The sequence below is a fragment of the Anser cygnoides genome, chromosome 2, assembly GCF_040182565.1.
Source record: "Anser cygnoides isolate HZ-2024a breed goose chromosome 2, Taihu_goose_T2T_genome, whole genome shotgun sequence".
NCBI lineage: Eukaryota > Metazoa > Chordata > Aves > Anseriformes > Anatidae > Anser > Anser cygnoides.
This window is the reverse complement of record NC_089874.1, coordinates 26,337,417-26,359,589: the sequence shown is the minus strand read 5'-3', so window position 1 is coordinate 26,359,589 and position 22,173 is coordinate 26,337,417. Positions and strand designations below refer to the sequence as shown.

Below are 22,173 nucleotides of genomic sequence, written 5' to 3'. Positions count from 1 at the left end.
GTTACAGCGCACAGCAAAACAGGTTTGCTGAGCTCTCACCTGAATAAGGCATAAAGAAGCATCATTTATATTGTATGAGAACAGATCAGGAATACGCCTGCGCTCAGCTGCTGCTGCGGGACTTACTCACGTACCCGCAAACAAAAGGCAACGCTTTAACTGCTGGTGAACGTGGAAGCCCCTGGAGTTAATGAGCATCTTAAAGTTCACCATTAATCAGCATGGTGAAAACAAGATCCTTAAAAAAATATAAATGTAATCTCGTGCTACACATACACTGTATTACAGAGTTTCTCCTATAAGCTATTTCTTCATGTAAATTAATTTTCCTTTAAAAAATAAATTATAAGATTACAGTAAAATTAAACATTTAATATTAATAAAGAGCAAATAAAATTGAAAGCAAGATAATTCCTACCGTTTCACAATATTCACTCAATGGAAGAAGAAAACTTGCACTAAGAAGGGTTTTGCTTGTAAAGATGTATTTCTTTATTAATACAGCAAAGCTTTCTAAGGCAAACTTGTTTATAAGTGGGCTTATACTAGACAATATAATTAATGCTGATTCTTCAAATGACTTAAAATGTATCCTCCAATCGCATACAAGCCACAGCTTACCTCAGCATTAAGCCCCAACTCTCACAGCCTTAAAGTCCCCCCCAAAACAGCATAAGAGATAAGATCGATACTCTGAGACTGCTATTTCAGCTGGGATTTCTTAGTGTGGATGGAAGTTACAACACTAAAACAGGTCAAGTAGGATTAAATAAAGCAATACATGTATTTGGTACTTATCTTAATACTGCAATTTGCATAACAAAACATCTTTACATTTCTAAGCTGAAATTCTTTGCAGTTCTGATCATCCTACTTACCTCTAGAGAAATTTTGCCAAACCAGGCAAAGAATGAGCTATATACAGATCGCACATATCCAGGAATGTTCCTGATGAGGACGAAAGCTAAAATCTTAAGAAAAGAAAGGAAAAAAAAAAAAGGAAGAAAAAGAGTGACTGTGGGTGAAAAGTAGGTCACACACACACAAAAAATTATTCATCTTAACCAAACTGAAAGTGCATCATAAAAATATTAAATTCTCTTTCAAGTCTAACGTATAAATAGTTTATACTTGAAGTCAGTCTGAAAATTGCAAGTCTATTACATTGCAATAGCATAGCAAGTTACGTTTACAGCTTCAGTAGAGTCATGACAAAGATAGCCACAAATATAAGTTAACCTTCTGTTTTTGAAGACAAAGTGTAGAAAAGATGTTGAGATGGGCATATTAACATTAAAATACTGAAGTCATGCATGCTGCCCCTCAGCTGGACAAGCTACAAGTTAAAAAAAAAGAAACAGAGGGAACAGGATCAAACAGCTGGGGCTAGGTAGGGCAGGAAAGACAGTAAGAGAAAAATTTAACTTAAAACCATACACATACCCCTGCGGCCCACCTCTTCTGTCTAAAAGTAACCACAGGGCTCGCTTAGTACACTAACACTGCCCGAACTGTAACGCTCCCCTACAGCTCTCTCCTTTTACCACTGCTGTGCAATTAGCCAGAAGTTGGTTTTGGCCTTGAATTGTGTATGAACGTACACTAATGACATCAAGGTTAATCAAAAGCATAATCGCAGGATGCAATTTCAGTAATAAAACACTGAGAAACAGCAAGCAGTGTAGTTAAATCCTTTTTCATTTTCAGACATGAAGATGAAGCCAATCATCTGACATTCCACACTAAAGCAAAGATATTATATTTAAAAACAATTAAAAAAAAACCACTCTAGATTGGTCACTGTAAGGAAAAGGAATATAATTACCTGCACCACAGAAACAGAAGGATGCAGTTCATTGCACTCCGTTTTGTTTTTACAGCTACTAGCCCAAATGGAGTAGGTCTAGAAGACGACAAAAATCAGTCTGGGTAACAATTGTATGTAACATTTAAAAATGAACCAACAGATAAGCTGTTGAAAAAAAATCAGGAGCTGATTTTTAAAATCAAGCATTTCCTAAACAAGAACTTCAGAAAGCGGATTCTGTGTGGATTTACAAACTTGATTGTAATAGTTAAATTTGTAAATAGTTAAACTAGATACATACCATAAAGGATACAATTGAAATAAATAATAAAACATTTGAAACTCTGTTGGAGAAAAGTGCATCTCCCTTTCCTTCTGAAATCATCTGACGTTTCTGCAATGCCAGATAAATAAAAGCGAACAGCATCCCATGAAAAACCACCTGTGAAAGACAACGCAGTGAGTATTTCATGGCTTTTACACGTACTTCAGATAAAAACTTTTTCAACAGAAATGCTACCGTAGAGTCTATTTGTAATACCAAAGCCTAAGCTCCTTTCCTTTCCCAGACTTACTGAAACTAACAAAAAAGGCTTCCTACACTAGAGTGCTCTAGCTGCATTTTTAACTCAGCTCAAAAACTAAAATGAAGTATTCCTACTAATGCTTCCCAGAGCGTTAAAGACATGAAATTTCAAGACAATGAAATCTCAAGCAGCTTTCAAGTACCTACTATCCTCTCTGTAACCTATGCCAGCACCAAAAAGGGTTTACTTTGGGGAAAAAACATGTTGCTCTGGCTTTCTCCAAGCTGGCAGGTGCAACATTTTCACAAAGCACTGCGAGCGCTTTCCTCTCACAGACACAATTCTTCAGCAGTGGTTTATGATGCTATGCCAAGTTCTCATTAGCTACCAAAATGATGCTGTTTCAGGCCCACGCAATGTTAGTCTTCAGTATTAATTTGGGACTTCCTCTTTAGCAGCATCACAGAATACACACTGCTTACAGCCAACAGAGCTCCACGTCCAAAACGCTGCAGTGCACCGCACCATGAACTCCACAAATTTGTTACTGATGACCATCAGCTGGAGAAGCATGCACGTGATCCAGTTAAGGATAAGGTTAGCAGATAAAGGCTCTCATCTTAGACATTCTGCTTACCTTTCCAAGAAAGGAAACAAAACAAAACAAAACAATTTCTCCCTGTTGTTCTATCCTCAACATTGTAGTGTCAATAATGGGGAAAAAAAGCACTTTGCCACTGTAAAAGCATTTAAAAGTAGGTGCAATAGTCTGGTTTTGGCATCAAGATCCCTATTTTAATAAAAGTATTGTAAAAGTTACCTTAAAAGAAATACATGCTTAATTGATACAACTTTCAAAAAGCATTAAGAAAGCTACCAAAACAATTTGTTTTGTATTTCAATATCCTGAAGTGCTGCTGGCAGTACATTTTCATAGTGAAATTTCTGGCGAAAGACAAAAAAAAAAAAAAGGTCACATTTATTTTAAGTAACTAAGCAGGATCCAGCAGCACGTACGTCAACGTTTATCTTTAAAGCAAGGCTTTGACAGCCATTTGCAGAATTAAGATGGATGTGGATTAATCATGAGATGAACAATCCACTGTGACAGATTCTTGCTTTCTCTAGAGGAAGGGAAAACAACCACCCCCCACCCTCCAAACCAAAAAAAAACCAAAACACAACACTTAAAAGTACAGTATAGAAATGCAAATGTTACATACATAGCGATCTAACTTCCACCTAAACCACCATTCGTAGACGTTCCCATTCAGTTCAAAACACTTGGACAGTGGCCAAAAAGAAAACATCTTCTCAAACGCACCCTGTAATTAACAACAACAAAAACATTGCAAAAGCATTAACATTAATGTCAACCATGTTTACTACATTTAAATCAATCAGCTGTCTTTTGATATTATGTCATCCCAGTTTCAACAGTATAAATCATCTGACCTTGAAGCTAAGTGGCATCACCAAATTAACTGGCTTCCTCAGAAACATCCCCTACCCCCGCCAAAAACCAAAAAAAACCCCCACAAAACCAAAAATGCTTCAGATGAAAAAGGTTTTCTTTTTTTTTTGTTTTCCCATAAAGGTGGGCACTTCTTTCATTTTGTTCTGCAGGCTTAAATGAAGAGATCCACCTATGTGTTGGGAGAATAAATGCATATTCTACAGGAAACTATACTTCAACAGGTGTAAAAACAACAGCAGATTAAAAAACACACAAAAGGCACTGTAAATTATAGAGTGACAAACTCTGCCCTTACGTCTTTTATTTTTACTTACAGTATGCAGTAAATTGATAATTTAGCATGAGAACCAGTCTTTTGATAAAGTATCAAAGCCAACAGCAGGTCTCTAAGAGACAGATGTCGGTATTGCCATACGCTATCTGATTCAAATCCCAGTAACTTTAGATACAGCACATTTGAAAAAACAAAACAAGAAACATACCCCAAACAAACAAAACCCATACACCTCCATATTTATTACACTTGTAGCAATATACCAAAAACATGTCAAGCATTACAAAGAAATGATTTTGACACTATTTTTTTTTTCCAGCATCCACACCAATTCAAAACCAAAAACAGGTTCAACTTTTCCTATTTATTTTATAGAAGCAAATACTCAAGTCATGAGTGCACTAAAAAGCAGCTAATATTGTTCATCAACAAGGATGTGAATTGTACAAGTTTACAAACCTGAGAATATGACAGAAAATATATACAGGCCAGTAAGCAAATCAGTTTAAGCAGTAATCCGAAGTGCCATAAGCAGTGCCCTGAAGAAAAAAATAAATTAATCACTATATGGTCATCAATTTTTCCACTAGCAAAAACAATGAATATTTATACATATTTAATAATAATTGCCAACTATTAGCGTAGCCATGCTCAGTAATGGATGCATTCATAAATAAACATTCAAATCCTACCAGCAATATTTTACCACTAACTATATATTTATACTTTACATTTTACTTTAAGCAATTAAAATAAACATTTATAGCAATTACCAGCCTGTTAATCCTAAACTAAGCCTCATATCTAAAAACAAGGACAACATAAATACAGAATCAGAATGTCAGCGTTCAAACAGAAACACTGTTTTAAAGCCTCTGCCTTCGCAAACATTTCACACAGGTACTTCTAATTCTAGCTGAATGCAAAATAAAATCCCCAGCAGCTGTTGTTGTGTGAAATAAGTAGAGCACATATTCCTAAACTCTGAGCTGCCAGCCGACCTGCTGTTCAGCTTAAGTACATTAAGGACAAGTGTTTTGTTAAGACAAGCCAGAGAAACTGTTCCTCAAAGCTGTCAGCTGATATTAACCTCTACCCAGGCTTCAACACTGCAAACGAGAAATCATCTCCTTCTCTCACCATACAAATTGACAGCTATTAGTAAGGAAGTACACATAAAAGTTGTCACTAGAAGATTTTCTAATTTCACAGTACATTATTTCTCTGAAATACACAACAGTCATTTCACTGCACCTGGAAGATTGCCTTTGTAGAAATATAAGTACATACAAATATATAACTATGATATATTTGCCTTCTAGATATCTTGTAAAATTGCTAACTGTATTTCTGCAACATCTATTCCTAGCATGTATTTGACGTATTTCATTTTCATATCTGCAGACTATAAAATTTGGATTTTACTCCCTCAATAGGGAAAGAATATCTAAGACTCTTAGGGTTATTAGTTTTAATTTAGGTGAATTAAATAATGAGCATTACCACACGATGACAGCTCTTCAATAAACTGTAATCCATGAGAAACTGGGATTTCACTTCATTTTTTATTTAAAATATTCGCATCATAAAAAGCACTTTCCACAGTCCACTTAACGTAAGAGACTAAGGCCCTTAACAACCCCCCTGTTTTGGCTGGACATGGCAGTATTAGCGCTCAAGATGGATCAGGCATGTTGGCGGTAGAAAATAGGAATGTGTGGATCATCATAGTTCTTGCTACACCTGTCCCTACACTACAGCAGTAATTTCGACTAGCATAGACCGTGTGGTATTATGGTTTTAGCTTTCATTCAGTATATCAGCTCTTGATAAAATACATTTCTGACGGTCAAAATCCACAGAAAAGCACTCTATGACTATAACCAGAGACAGAGGAGTTTAGTTACCAGCCGTTTTATTTTTTACTGGACATCTCATTCATCTCTGACAAACTATTTCTGTGAGCAGCCATTTAACATACTTTGTGCTACGTTATAAAGGGGCTGAGATCTACTGACAGTAGTTTTCTGTGTGGTTATGATCTGTAGTAACATGGAAACGTTTTATAGCAGAATTATAAAGGAATATTATCTTACCGTTTGCTTTCTTCTGGACTATCTGAGGCCATATGGCTAAGGTGGCATAAATGATCATAAACCAGACAGTGACTAAGGGCACAAAGTAGTAGAACTGGTAAGGTCGGTCCATCACTATGCACAGTACCACGACCAAGAAATTGAGACGAAATAAGACCTGGAGGGAGTCAGAGGCAAGAAGAATACATTTCCATCCAGGGTATACATAAACCGGGAGGCAAAGCTGGGAGAGATGAGGAATATGTTTCTTTGACATTATCCGAAAAGCACCTAAGTATTTCCCACCTCACTCCCTGATTACATTCCAGTTGACACATGGGTAAATATCTCAGGGAGCAACACCACTGCAGTATGAGATGCAGGCTGGTTATGGAGGACTGGACCAGTCTACCCTGGCCTATTTTGGCAGCAACAGCAATGAAAACTGGGTCAAACGAACTGACCCCAGGCTGCGGACTGAGTGAATATGCCAGCTGCTGCATGCTGTCACCACCACCCTGCCTGCACTAACAGCAAACAGGGCTGGCTTGGTCAAAGCCAGGCTAGTGCCCTTACCAGCGCTGCGGCTGGGCTGGAGCCCTACGTTTAATAAGCAGAATGATCCAAGTTACAGTGTGATCCTTAATAGCAATAGGAGGGTTTTGTTTCTTTCTTTGTTTAAAATCACTGCTACGGCATACACTGCCAAACCTGGGAGGAAAACCACAAAAAAGAGTATTCTTACAGTGCAAAAAATAGTTTTCTTTATTAACAAACATAGCCTTTACTACACTGTCTCTGAGGACGAAAACCAAAAACAAACCCAAGAGAATCAATATAGCTGACTGGAAAGTATTTGTTTTCTCTCCATTTTGCCTTTTGAACTGAGAATTTGAAGCCACAACTGAAAAGCCTTCAGGGAAAACACCTGTGAAAGAGTTTCACTCTTTAAGTGAAAGAGAACTTTTTTTTTTTTCCCTCCAAAGGAAGCAGCTACGTCTGATATGTTTGTGAAACATTCATTACTTCTAAAGAAAAACACTACAGGGGTGTGGTATTTCCAATCATATTCTAGATACCAAATGGTTACACATACTGTTATGCAGAACTCTACTGTCCTGACTAAAAAAAAAAAATTAGCTGGGATCCTGTAACAAGTGAAAACAGTAGTGTGGCACATTTGGTGCAGAGCTTTGAAAGAGGCAGCGAATATTGCAGTGATGCCTCTTGCTCATGTATTAGCAGCCTACTTTGGTAACAAAACAGTTGGATACTTAATGAAACAGCAGTGTGGAAAGTTTTTTCAACAGATCCAAACCATCACTCATCTTAAAGAAAAGAAAGAAAAGCAAGTGTTTTGGGACACTACTAATGGTCTCAACTAACCAACCCCAAAGTTTTTCTTTTCACAGTGAAGAAAAGACCCAAAAGGCAAGCAAAAATTGAAAGCTTGTACAATGTAAGCACTTGGAAATGACTTCTATTTAAATCAGAGACAAAACAGTGTTTGTTTCATCTACATAAAGACTTGCAGTGCTGGGAGCAAGCAAACCGATGTGCTGAATAACCACCTTTATTCACGGAGAAAGACAAAAAAAGAAGGTCTGTACACAACTGCCTCTTGGATTCACCAAACATTTACCTACTCGTCTAAAAAAAAGCCAATAAACCTCTAATAGAAACACACTAGTAATTAATAATAATAATAAATAGAAAATAATGGCATGGAGCAGGCTGATGTGGTAAGAACAAAGTAAGGGAAACAAAGTGAAGCATTTCCAGTGACTAATTCTGGGAAAACCATAATTTTTGCTAAAAATGGAGAGCCGATGAGAACGTTCATACCACCCATCTATGCTCAACAGCAGCTGGAAAGAGGCTGCTCCAAAGCGTGATTCGGTACATCACAGCTATCCAAGTAAACCTCTTTCTCACCACTGACTATAGAAGAAACCTAGGAAGATTTAGCCAAGTAAGTTTGGTGCCATGGACATCCCTCCTTACTGCCAGCCAGCCTGCCTGCATCATTAGCTACATTCTGTTTATAAATGTATATTGGAAATTGCTACTGCAATGGAAATGCCATTGCTATATATTGGAAAGTATTTAATACCTGTGTTTCTTTTAAGCCTACATACATGTTTTACATTGTAATTATTATGCATATGCCCTGTGTTTGTATCAGATAAACACAAACAGTTCAGATTAGACAGAAACAATAGCCATTTGGGATTTGAAAACTCTGGTTAAGTAATCTGGTATCATGTTATTTATGGAGTATGGATATGTTACAGGTTTTTTATTTTTGAAAAAAAAAATCCTTACAGAAACAGTAAGTATATATTCTTACCTGACACACTCTGTATACGCCAAAGTCCCCTTTTATCCAAAAATATGAGAAGTGCCCATAACCTGTTTGGAACAGATATGCAGCAACCAGAACTCGAATGTGCATGTACACAGGCAAAAACTGTTGAGAAAAATAATGTACCTTTTATAGACGGCCACATAAATGCTTTTGGTTTTCCTTTTTCTGCATTGCACTACATCAGGTTTAACAAAGAAAAATATTAAACTGCGTTTCTCATTTATTACTAAGCTCTCTTGTTGCCCTAACCTCTCTGATAATCTGAATGCATTCCTTCTATTTATAGCTCTACAATTTCCATATTCTGTAACCAGTTAAGATAGAGTTAAGAAGGAATCTCTGAAAGCTTACCTTCAAGAGTTTCAAGTTCTGAACATAAAAATAAAGTGTTGCTAACAATTAAAAGTAAGTTAACACAATCTTCTACACGGAGAAAACAAGTATATTTTTTCATGGGTTGCGTAATGCGTAAAATTCTCTTATCTTTGGAACTGAAAGAGGAAAAAAACTAATTCTGCAAATACCATTTCTAAAACTACAGGAACAATAGTATTAGTTATTCCCTCTATTCAATTCTATTAAGCATTTGCACTATCTTCCTTTTGAAGTAACATGCCTAAATTGCATTCCCACTTGAAAACATGAAATCCAATCCCACTTGAAAACACAATTTTCAAATCACTTACAGTGCTTGCTCCAGAGATATGATAAATCAAAATAACAAGTTGCATCCAGCCCTTCCATTCATCAGTCTGTTCTCTATTTAACACTTTAGTCTAATGCAAAACAAAATAAGAGTGTTGCTATTCCAAAAAGTACAACGAACATCTACAAAATGAGGAGAAAAAGTTCAAAACAATAAACCACTTTATGGCAAATAGGTCTAAATTGTAAAAGCCTTCCTTCTAATGGACACAGGTCTATGAAATGCTAATCTGGTCTACATTCTCACATATCTGAGCTACATTCACTTAAAGATAGACTGTATGGCAATGGCTAAAAGTGATCACACCCACATGATTTTAAAAAGATTTTACATCTAAATGCATGCAAACTTTATATTTTTGAAGATGAGTTATGTTGATTTTAAAAATTTTACTTTCAATAATTAGCAATCAGAAATTTACACTCAAACTGTCACGCAATATTACAAGCAGGATGTCAACTTGATCATTACCTCTTTGGTATTTTCGGTATAAAATACCCCCAAAACCAAGATGTAGACGATTGGTATGAAGAAAGATGAGTGTGTATAAAATTTATTTTCCTTCATGAAAAGATTTGCTCTGTCACACAGATAAAAATAGGTCATGATTAGACCAAGTTTGCAGAAGGAGTGTAAGAGCATCTCTAAAGTAGAAACATTAGGAGTATTGATGGCAGGTTTCTTCTCCTCTCCGATTTCCAAATCAGTGCATGATTTGTTCTTCCGATAATTATTCCGGTGAATTAAACTGATAATTAAATATCCAATAATGGACAAAGTAAAGAAACAGAAAGCTAATTTCTGTATCAGAGTGAGAGGAGGCTGAGGCTGGCAGCAGGAGCCATCAATGGGCTTCATTATCTTATTGCAGTAGACATTCATAAGAATCATCGCATTCTGTCAAAGAAATAGGCAATTTTCTGATTAATCTCTAATTTAAAAGTAAAAATTTTCATCATAAGAAATCTTTAAATAGATTGTGAATTGACAGAAAACATGCGATTCTCTCTTATCATTATATACGGCAAAGTTCATAGTAGCCCCCCATACACCTAGCTGCATTCAGCATTAAGAGTCAAAACATCTCTTCCAAAGGGTAAACTTCTTGAGGTAAGCAAAAAGACTTAATCCTAATTAATCCAGGAGTTGGACTCGATGATCCTTGTGGGTCCCTTCCAACTCGGGAGATTCTATGATTCTCACTTTTACAACAGAAGGGCTCTCTTTAAGGCTAAAAGGAGCTATAAAGAACTAAATGGACCATAAATGAAAATTATCTCACAAATTTAAAGCCCTCAAGGCACAGGGTAATGAATATGTCTAAAACAAGACAAAGAGACTGAAATGTGTGGTGAGATGATATTTAGTTCATCAGTAGCTGAAAGCAATTGAAACCTGCAAAGGAGTAGAACTAAAACTGACGCAGCAGAAGAGCTCAGTCACAGAAAGGACAAACTGATAAAGTTCTGAGAGGCTCACTGCATACATATGTAGTGATAAGATAACATAAGGATTAAAGCCAGTGGCACTCCGTGCAACGGGGAAGGTGTATACTGTGTGTTTCTCATCCTGTTTATACTCTTTTCTAAATTAAACTGTGTGGGCACATAGGAGAAAAAAGAAGACCTACTCCTTAGGACTGCTTCAGAAATCACCCTAAATCATTTATGCAGATGAAAGCATGAAGTTTGCGCTCAGGGTCTAAAAGATATAGCTATTTAAAAATAGCTGTAAATCCACTATGTACTATCATGTTAGATATTACGGTTCTTAAACATCAGTATAACTGACTGCCCTTTCACCTACTGGGCTCTTCTGAGCAAAATTTCCTGAAGAATGTGAGTCCTCACTACATTCATATTGTCTGCTGTTTCAGAACATACACCTGAAATCTTCTTTTACAATTAATACTTTTTAATGTTGACCGGCGCTAAAAATACTTACTGTATCCCTGCTTGATTCAGGGAGATGCAGGCCATCTGAAGACTTCATAATAGTTTCTTGTGCTATCAATTTCGATACACTGAACACTTTAACTTTAGCTTTGGAATTTCGGGAGCTGCTGTTCAGAATACGAACAGCTGCTTCATTATAAGCATCTATTTTCTCATTAGTGATCATTTTCCGACTCTCACTCAGCATATCTTCATAAACAGGATCTGAGTTTGAAAGGACAAAGAATGGGCACATTAATCTTTCACTTCGCAAATACATTTATTTAATTCAAGTTGCACAGGCTCCTTTCATTTTGGTAGTCACAATTGTTTAATGGTACAGTAAAAAGTATACAGTGAGGAATGAGCGACTGCTACAGCAACCAGAGTTGCTTATGACGAAATATTCTTTTCACCATTCCCTAGTTATACATGCGTACTAATAGATCAAAAAGCTTTGGCTGTACATGAATGCCTGTTTTAATTTCCCCAAGCTTCTGTGCTCCATAAAGAGCATATAATGCTGGAGTGTAGAGCTGCTGGTGCCTTTTCTCAGTAAAGGAACCTTTACTTGGGGGATTCCAAAGCCAAGAGGATAGAAGATAAGCAGCAGAACAAACACGTAGGGAAAAAAAGATCTCAGAACTCTAGTTACTGCAATAGAAACCAGTTTCTCATTCCTCTTAGCTACAGTCTATAAACATACTCCACTTGTTCCTGTTGATTCCAGTTTAACTGATGGTAGAATCTCAGCTTTTCAGAAATTTGGAACATCACCTTACTGAGGTGATGAGAATGTCACATTCCATGGCTAATAAACCAGGAGCACATTCTACTATCAGCTCGTTGTTCAGTTTCAGAGACATAGCTGAGTTCTAATGAAGAAAAGTAAAAGAATGTAAGCTTAGTGCCATAATAAATCTCACAGGCTCATTTTGAACCATGATTTCTGGCTCCCAATCTTAATTGATCAGTGCTTAGTGTACAGAAGTGTACACTCTACAGAGCTGAGTTCTCTATATTCTTTAGAGTATGTGTCTATTCATTCTAGACATGCATAGGTTGTTGAACCTTTCCTATTATATATGTAATCTGAAAATTTAATGGAATATGAACACAGGAATACAGATGTTTTATGCATTTGTGTTCTTGACTCCCTTGAGGCATGTATGGAACACACCACTGTGAGAATACTCCTGGCATCTTGAGTCTGAGAGAGAGCTAACAGAATTAAGAGTTCAGAAGGCAAAAGACTTTCCTGAGAGAGAATTAAGATCTCCATTGCTACTAACAACTACTTAGGTGCCAGCTTGTTATGGCTGCAAAAAAAGCCGCATTAGAATCCAAACAACATATTTAATCTGGAAGTCAGCGGTATGGACTAAGCTGCCCATATTCTTCTACGAAAGAATGGTTCAACAGACAGCAACAGTATGAATTGTTGTTACCAACTGCTCATTACTTTACCTTGTAAGACCCAGTAAACATCACTACTTTTTGCTAATTTTTCCAAAAGAGGTGCAATTGAAGTGATATTGATTTTATATTGTGTGAGGGCTTCATTGCTGCCATTGTGAATCTTGATAGACCACTGGAAAATTAAACAAAAAGAGATTCAGAACCTATATGTCTCACAGTAGATAAATCTGCACAGCTAAAATACCTCGAGTATTTTTACATACATTTTAAGAAACATACTCTATTCAACATAAAGCCAAGTTTTAAAAAGCAGAGCACCAGGGAGACAGTCTCAGAGCAACCTCCTTTTCTTAAAATAAGCCAGCAGCTGGGTTTTGTACTAGCTGGAGCTTCTCCAGCTTATAATACTTCTATTTATAAACTGTTAAGCTTTGACATATTAAGATAGACATGTCCAAACTAAAGTATCATGACCAAATCAAAAGCTATGAAAAAGGAGTACAGAGACAGTTAAAGATACAGAGAAGTTTCAAAATAATGTCAAATCCAAGGTCATGCCAAAGTTTCATCTACTAGCAGCTTACCACACTGCCATTAGCCATGTTCCCGTTGCTGATACATCAGATTTTTGAAGCAATGTATTTTTCTACAAGTCTCTTAAAACTGGGGACATTTATCTTTGGCCAACTCTAGAAATCCCTGTGAGGATTCTAGAAAATCCTGTGTTTTGTGTAAATAGGTTTGTGTTATAAAGAGCTGAGCATCACATTCATGTTGTTGCTTTGTGTCTCTTCTACCATCCAGAAATGATAGCATACTAACATCCATATGAGTACAATGGATTATTTAGCCAGGAGTCCTACAGTTTTGCAACCTGGTCTTCTGTGCCAACATACTACCCGTACGTAACAGCATCTTCTGTGTGAAATACGGTGATTACTCATGCTAGTAAGACATGCTAGATTCTAAGACTGAGCAGAGGTATTCTAGGCTTAATCTTGCCACTAAAGTGCAGTATATTTATGTGGATCCCACGAAGGAAGAGAATTTAGGATTTTCATCTGTAAGGAAACAAAATTTCTGATCCCTCAGGAAATGCATGGAGGTTACACACACATACATGATCTTCACCTGGAAGATCAGAATGCTCAGGAGCTTCCAGATCAGTAGAATTCCTGAATTGTCTCTAAACCAAACTGCTTTCAAAGTACTTTGTTTAAAATGGAATGCATTTTCTCCCCTCTACATTTGAGCTGATAGGAAATTATAATAGCTAATTCCTTTCAAATTCCACTTCCAAAGTATTTGGAAGAAGGGGACATTACATGTGAAATTAATGAGATGAGCGGTTGTTTGATTCTTGACTACCAGTACCAGCAAACTACTGGAGTAGACTACTTCAGAGAGGCTGAAACCATGACTTCCACCACTGGAAGTTTTAAATAATTAGTTAAACAAACTCTTGTCAAGCACAGCGGAGATACAACTGATCCTGCCTCGTGGCAAACTGATGGGTTAGGTAACCTCTTCAGGTCCTTGTCAGACCTGTTTTCTCTGATGCTGCAGCCTATAGCAGTGATGGAAACTTCCAATGGAACAAGACCCAGGAAATGCAATTCCTTTTGTTGAATTATTCATGCCAGCTTTTTGCCCATATAAGCCTAAGAGAAATGTGGGCACCCTAAATGAGCATTCCGTGCTGGTCCATACTCAAATGCAGTATTTTGTGCCTGAAAAGATGCACTTTATTAAACATGCATCCCAGTTAATATGCAAGCACTTGAATTTTCTTCATGAATAATCCGCTTGGAATGAAGCTACTTCTGTTTTTACCTATGATTCAAGCTAATCAAAGCTTATCAACCAGTATTGCTGCCAGTGAGCAAGTACTGTATACCACATAGCTATAATAAAATGTACCTGATACTTCAGAACTACTAGCTAGAAGCAGGAAATTCATTGATAGCATATTTTTATTATAAGTTGGAATAAAACACTTTATCTTGTAACCAGCTTGAGAGCACGAAAATTATCCTACTAAAACTTCCCTCTTTATTCAAATACCCCATATATGTACAACTTACCGTGGCAGCTCCTGCTACAATTATATGAGGTTTTGCCACAGAACCCTAAGTCACAAAGTAAAAATAAATTAGTTTTAAAATATTCACAAATTTCATTTATAACTTGACTTATTGATAAGGTTAATGAAGACTTGTATCTTAAATTAACTGACTTGACTTGTCCATCATTTAATGGTTACAGGGACATTACAAAGACATCAACATGTGAAACACCAACATTTTCCTGTGAGAGAGTGCAAAGTATCAATAAGCACTTAAAATCACTAACTATTTAGCTTTTAATTTATACTGCTATCTAAACACCTCCTTCTAAGGTCAAGTAAACTGTAGGTCACACTATTGAAGTACACTTTTTTTTTTTTTTTTGCATCTCTCGGCATTCTCAAACATCTGTTTGATCTGTTGTACTGATTAAAGTGACCACAAAACCAGTGACAAAAACAGAACAAGAACAAGACAGTTGTTGCCCCAAAGGTCTGAAAGTCATGCCTAACGCAAGGAACACAAATGTTCATGTACACAAATATGTACACAAATAGAAGAGTACAAGGAAACAGACAGCGCTGACCTCCTCAGTACAAGTTTTGCCTTGGCAACATCAAGGCTTGAACAGCTCAAGTTTTTTGTGGTAATCACAAAAAAAGAAAAAATAATGATAACTTTAGCTGTTTTGATAGAAGGTGTCTTGAGGGAATTACAAATAAGGTAGCAAAAGAATCACCATTGGCCATTATTAAATAAAACCAAGCTATTCAGAGTCCAAAAAAGGAAGGAAAACAAAAAAATGAGTTGCCATTCTGTTAACATTTTATTCTTTATCAGAATCACATAACCTTACGCTGAATAATACGACCATCTATAAAATAACTGAAAGACATGAAATAAATACTACATAATTTGCAGGTAATATTGAAAAAAAATCAACACATTTTTAATTTTCCAAATTGCCTTTGTCCTTCAGTTTATAACACTCAAACTAATGCAAATATCAAAATGTCTGGTAACAGAAAAACATAGCCACAGCAAGCGCAGACCAAGACAGCTGCCAAATCTGAGTAAAACCGTTTCAGCTCCTACTGGGATGAATCAACCTGCCCCTAGGAAATTTTTTTTCCTCCTTGTTTTGGTGTTTTTATTGGCTCAAGCAAAGCCATCCATGGGAGACCATGAGACGCCAAGAAATACATACGACAGCAAACATGCCCCTTTCATTTTCATGTCAAATTTCAGATCTCTGGTACATAACTGACTGAATATAATGTCATACACTGCAGTTGTTGACCTCTAATTATAATCATGTTTCTTAAAAAAAGAGGTCAGCTGCAATATTTACCTAAAATATACAGTTTAAGACCAACCTCAGTCCAAGATTTGATGCGCTGCCTCATAGAGCCATTAACTTCTGGATACCACAAGAAATCCTGTAAAAAAAATGCAGATGTAATCTGTAAGCACCAAGACAAGCATTAGATTAACAACAAAAATTAAAAAAGAAAATATTAACTAATTGCCATCAATTCAACTGTGAAGGAAAACCACATAACCCAAAGTGAGATTTCCTTTATAGTAAGCATGAAAAGTCTGATAATGCTGTTTTGCCTTTTTTTTTTTCTGCCAGATTGCATTAGTCTCCATGGAAAATAAAAATAAAAAAATTATCATGTAGTTCAGGAGGCAAGATTTCATCAAGAAGGTAACTTTCAGCCTCTGGCAAATGGAATGGCCTCACAGGTTTCCAATGCAATCAGGGCTAAAACCAAGGTCACATCTATAACCTATTTGGTACAGCTTGCTTTTTGCTCAATTTCCCACAGTTTCTGGCAACAGATTTTTCATTTTTTATTTGAGATTTTTTTTTTTATTTGATATTTGAGATTTTCTCCTTCATTAGTCAACTATTTTCCACATTTAGGTCACTGGGTCACTGCCATTCAGAATGTAAAAATTCACGTATGATGCCTATAATGTCAACAGCAATATGGAGTCCAAGCAAGGAAGCACAGTGTTGTTCTTGCAGCAGCAGAGTACAAATATTCTCTTAACTACCCAGGCATCACCCAGAAGCCCAAACCTGCCACGTGAAACGTTAGGGGTTAGACACCTACCAAGGCTTAAGGAGTTTTAAAGATGTAGCTCTGCCCCAGCCTAAGCCAATATAAACACCACTGCCATTAGCCCTTTACTCTGCCTTGTGTTCTGCCCCCAAATTTCCAGCACTCAGATAATCACACGATGAGCCACATCAGACCTGACCAAAACCAAACCTTACAAGGTAAGCTGGCTGAAACGACTCCTAAACCAGCCCGCTCCACAGCATTACCAGGGCTAGTTACTGTATGTTCCTGCGTTCATGCTGTAAGCAGCAACAAAATGGGACAGAGTAGGCTTAAACTGCCACAGGCTCACATCCTAAAATGTTATTCTGTACCCTAATCATACCTATGTACACAGATACTGAAAATTCACTTGCAGACAACTCAGCAAATACACTGCTTCTTTGGTGTTCATGAACAGAGAAACAAGTTGCCTCCAGGTGATAAACAAATACATGACTAGCAGAGTGCCAGCACTACCGACAGCTGTCATGGGAAGCAAGAAAGCTATTGAGGACACCATTTCAATTGCTGGGGCAGAATACAACAGTGTCCTTCATAAAAGCTACCCTCAAGTACTTGTTTTTATTTTTTTAATATCCACATTGTAAATAACGTTGTGGTTATTTCTCTATGCAGAAACAGTGGCAAGGATACTTGTTGGGATAGCACAGAGAGCTCGACGGCAATTATTGCAACTACCACTCCAAGTAAGTTAGTCCAATACATATTCCTACAGCTGTGAATGAGTAAGCTTCCTGGCAAAAAAATACTCTTGGAAAAGCCAACTTACAAGATCTGACAAAAAGAAAAATTACACACACTTCCAGAGCTTATGCCCAAAGCCATCACTCAATACAAGTACTCAAAGCCAAAGTCTCTCAATCTTATACAAAATATAATGTGTTGAGATACACTCCGACGTATTTTGTTCAAGACCTATAAAGAATGTTGATACTCTAAAACTTCTTTTACTTTTCAGCACTTGTGGAAACTTGAAAAATCCATCTCTGACTGCAATTTGTATGAAATTATATACGCATTATTATGACTTGCAATTTAATGCCAGATAAAAGCTTACCACTTTAATTGAAGCAGATTTATCTTCAAAAGGGATATTTCCATGCTGTCAAAAGAAAAGAAAAAAACACAATACAAACAAAGTAAAACAACCTTTGAGAAGAAAAAAACTACATTCGTATGTTAATTTGCTCTCACCCAAAGCGTTACCTTCAGTAGAAAGGATTTTTCTTGCATAAACTTGTCAGTATACTCATGCAAAATGTTTATGAAACAGATCTTGATTTTATAAATGTTGACAAAAGATACCTCTCAGCTTTAAATTAATTATAGCACTCTAACATCTCACAGATGCTGAATTCACCCCATTTTTAGGCAGTAACTTTGACCTAACAAACAGACTAGGAAAAAAAAAAAGAAAAGTTTTTCCATCAGTCAAATGTCTTCTTTTGAGAAGTCAAAGAGACTGCATGCTGTCCACTGGCCAAGGTGCCAGCTTGCACTTCTAAACCACAGAAGCAATAACTAATTGACAAATCTGATCTACAGTTAAAAGTGGAGTGTATCTTTTCCAACACATTTATACATACACCCAAGAAGAGAGAGACCTAAGAAACATGATATAACAATGTAAATCGGTATTCTGTTCAGCAAGTGGTACAGCTAAATCCTTTCCTACTGCTTCCACTACAGCAGGCTGTAGTTTACATTCTCCACCTCGCAAGAATCTCTGCGGCAGATATCAAAACAAAGGTGAGACCAGAAGCTATTTTTAGTTTTAGCCTCAAGTTAGACCTGGAAATCTGTCGTTGCCCCAAGGAATTTTATGGGCAGATTACCTTAGCAATTTAACTGACATAAAAAATGACAAATTGTAAACCATGAATTACTACTATTTCAAAACACACAATGAAACAATCATTTTCTCATCAAGAAGCCAGATACAAAGCCTAAATTGCAATGGGAGAAGTCAGCTTCATTTATTTATTCCCAGACTGCCACAAGCTTTCTCTCAAGCTTGACAGTTCATTTCTCAGACTTCCAATCATCTCATTAGTACTCAATTATCTTAGTCTAATCTTGCTCTTCTCCAGAAAGCCATTTTGTGGTTCTTCTTCTTGGTGGCTAGGCCAGCAAACAGTGCAGTTTCTTGCGTGATTTTTGTTGTTATTATTTTTATTTTTTAAAGTTCAGAGAAGAATTAAGACGTGAATCGGGAATAGAAGAAAGAAACAAAAACATCAAAATAAACCACCTCACCTTATTTCCTTCTTCTTTGACTTGGGGATTTATGATTTTTATAAATGAATAGAACAGCTGTCGAATTCTAGAATCTCCTAAAAACACGATATGTTTGTCTATGAGGCAATTTTTTGCTTCACTGTAAAACAAAACAGCAAGACTTGTGTTACAGGAAATTTATAATAGAAAAAAAAAATCTTCAGAGAAATCTATAGAACAATATAGGCAATTGCATATATTATATCCAGCTCTAAGGAATGGTAAGTCTTTTAAACATGATGAAATAATTAAAGGTTTACAGTAATTTGCATACAGATGTTTTACAGAAAAAAACAAATCATACAATTCCTCAAGGGAAGATTATTTTTAGTACACATTTAGTTACTTGGGATTCTACAAATCAGGACAGTATTTTCCCTTCCAGTAATCTGAAAGGGACAAACAAAGTTACGCCATCTCTTGCACTGTCTGATGGCTCTTCATGACAAGTATCAGTACTACTACCAACAACATTTATTTGTATTTTAATATAGAAGCACAAATGTGGTAGACACTATAGATACACAGATAATATACAACAACAAAAATTTCTTCTGATAAATGTTGCCTATTTGTGAAAGCCTAGATAAGAAAAAACATTTGAAACAATTTCAACTGCAGTTAAACAATAATTATTCTTCTTTCCAGGCAGATGAACGAAGGAAGTTTCCTTACCTATTTTTATACTTGTGCATCATACAACTGTGGGGCTGCCATACTTTTTCTCCAAGAAATCTTCCACTGGACAGAAGATACTCACATGAATCATCACCTTTAAAATATTAAATAAAGATTAGAATTCAGACACATGAAAGTCACAAAACCCCACTGCTACTAAACATAAATAAATAAATCTGACAATATTTGAAACACAAAAGAATGGAAGCAAGCAACAGCAGTAACCAAATTTAACTTATGAAAAGGTCTTGCACAATTTTTTGCAAATTGCCTTCTCCCTTATTATACCACACTTCTCTGTAAAACATTCCTCTGTCCACAAAACGTTCATGATCCCATTTCTGCTGTTGGAAAGAAGTTGTAACCTAGCATGGTGTTTCCACTAAAAGATGCCAATCAACTATGCTATCTACTATCACAATATATATATATATATGAAATTTTATTATATTAAGCTGTTAATTCTTTAATGTTCTACACAGAATTACCATACACTGCATATTGTACAGAACATGGAGCTCAAAAAAAAAAGACAGTCTATTACTTCTCCTTGTTTAAGATGCAGCTGTCAGCTTGGAACAGCTGAAATTACATGCTGGGTTAACAGGCAAAACAAAAAAACATTTACATAAGATTTTGCTGATGATTCTGAATTGCAGCTACCATTTCCAGTCCAGAAGTTTTACACTAATTACAATTAATCACCTTGTGGGTGGTGATTTCAGGTCACTTTTTAAAGTTCATATAAATAAAATACCTAATTTATGAAATCGGTGACTATCTCCCAGTAAACGTACCCGATTCTGCTGCCACACAAACTCAAGGCAGCTGAACGCTGCTCACTGCAAGAGGAGTCGCCCTCCAACATTTTTGTCATACTTGGCCTTTCAGAGCACGACAAACAGGAAAACGGTGAATGAAACACGAGTACCTGTGCTAGCTTGTGCAGAAACTACGTGCCACAGCCCCTACTTCACGCTTCCTGTCAAAAATTGACTTCCAATAAATGCAAATCTGCTCTTTTACTCCACTGTAACCTGCAGGCACTAATTCTGAAGAAGGGAGCATTTTTTATCAACTTTTAGAGCTGCTGGAAGCTACACATAATGAAACAGGCAGACTTTCTATCTCAATTACTAAGAGAAAATCTGAAGCTTTATCTTGATCTGCAAATTAGGGCGAACAGAAAGAGACATCAGCAGGGTGATGTCTGAGGTCTGTTGGAGTGGGAATTTATGAGGCACTGCTGACCCCATTTCAGCACACAATCCTAAATGTAAAATATCAGTGGTACTACAGTAACATTTTCAGGAAAGAGAGACAGAGCCATGGTATCACTTCTCATGTGCTCAAACAGTGTGCCCAGGTAGTCAAGAAGGCCAGCGGCATCCTGAGAACAGTGCAGCCAGCAGGACCAGGGAGGTGATCGTGCCCCTGTACTCAGCTCTGGTGAGGCCGCACCTCGAGTCCTGTGTTCAGCTTTGGGCTCCTCACTACAAGAAGGACATCGAGGCCCTGGAGTGTGTCCAGAGAAGGGCTACGAAGCTGGTGAAGGGCCTGGAGCACAAGTCCTGTGAGGGGCGGCTGAGGGAACTGGGGTTGTTTAGTCTGGAGAAGAGGAGGCTCAGGGGAGACCTCATTGCTCTCTACAACTGCCTGAAAGGAAAGTGTGGGGGGCTGGGGGTTGGCTTCTTCTCACAGGTAACTACTGATAGGACTAGAGGGAATGGCCTCAAGGTGTGCCAAGGGAGGTTCAGGTTGGAAATGAGGAGACATTTCTTCTCAGCAAGAGCAGTCAGGCATTGGGACGGGTTGCCCAGGGAGGTGGTGGAGTCACCGTCCCTGGGGGTGTTCAAGGAAATGTTGGACCTGGTGCTTAGGGACGTGGTTTAGTGACATTGGTGGTAGGGGGACGGTTGGACCAGATGATCTTGGAGGGCTTTTCCTACCTTAATGATTCTGTGATTCCACGTGGCCACAGCTCAACCAAGAAAGAAAAAGAATAAGGACAAAATAAAAAGTACACTGGATAAACAAGGACTTTCTGTGCAAAATTCTGATATGAAAACGTAGCCTATGTTACAGTGATACCATCACAGTCAAAGCTATTTAATTTTCATATGCACTGAATCAACTTTTTTTTTTTTTAGTTACGCTTAGGATAATTGCTACAACGACTTCTTATTTTCATAATTTCCCGACACTAAGAAGAAACTGTGATAATAACGTCTATATTGAAAAAAAAAATTACTATAAACATTTACATTTATGGGTAAGAAAACTCAGAAAACAATCACTTGATACTTTTCATCTGTCCTGCAACTTAACTAAAGGGATCTCCGTTCCTCAGGAGTAAAATCCTGAAAACTACGCAACGCCTAGAAGCACAAGAGCAGGGGCAGAGGCTGAACGAGGTGGGACAGCCCCTTC

At 37.1% G+C, this 22,173-nt stretch overlaps 1 protein-coding gene across 2 annotated transcripts in view; it reads right to left on the bottom strand.

The window, feature by feature from the left end:
- Window positions 1-22,173, bottom strand: part of CASD1 (CAS1 domain containing 1) — a 32,075-nt gene that overhangs the window by 2,464 nt on the left and 7,438 nt on the right. The window contains exons 2-17 of one of the 2 annotated variants that reach the window (XM_066991733.1): window positions 19,741-19,837; window positions 19,045-19,165; window positions 17,846-17,890; window positions 16,030-16,092; window positions 14,672-14,716; window positions 12,636-12,759; window positions 11,179-11,393; window positions 9,706-10,131; window positions 9,215-9,304; window positions 8,511-8,630; window positions 6,182-6,338; window positions 4,545-4,624; window positions 3,558-3,659; window positions 2,109-2,249; window positions 1,826-1,903; window positions 879-971 (exon numbers count right to left, since the gene is read on the bottom strand). In XM_066991733.1, the coding sequence (XP_066847834.1) occupies window positions 879-971; window positions 1,826-1,903; window positions 2,109-2,249; window positions 3,558-3,659; window positions 4,545-4,624; window positions 6,182-6,338; window positions 8,511-8,630; window positions 9,215-9,304; window positions 9,706-10,131; window positions 11,179-11,393; window positions 12,636-12,759; window positions 14,672-14,716; window positions 16,030-16,092; window positions 17,846-17,890; window positions 19,045-19,165; window positions 19,741-19,837 (1,997 nt within the window). The remainder of the gene's footprint in view (window positions 1-878; window positions 972-1,825; window positions 1,904-2,108; window positions 2,250-3,557; window positions 3,660-4,544; window positions 4,625-6,181; window positions 6,339-8,510; window positions 8,631-9,214; window positions 9,305-9,705; window positions 10,132-11,178; window positions 11,394-12,635; window positions 12,760-14,671; window positions 14,717-16,029; window positions 16,093-17,845; window positions 17,891-19,044; window positions 19,166-19,740; window positions 19,838-22,173) is intronic. The other variant, XM_066991734.1, reaches the window with a different exon arrangement.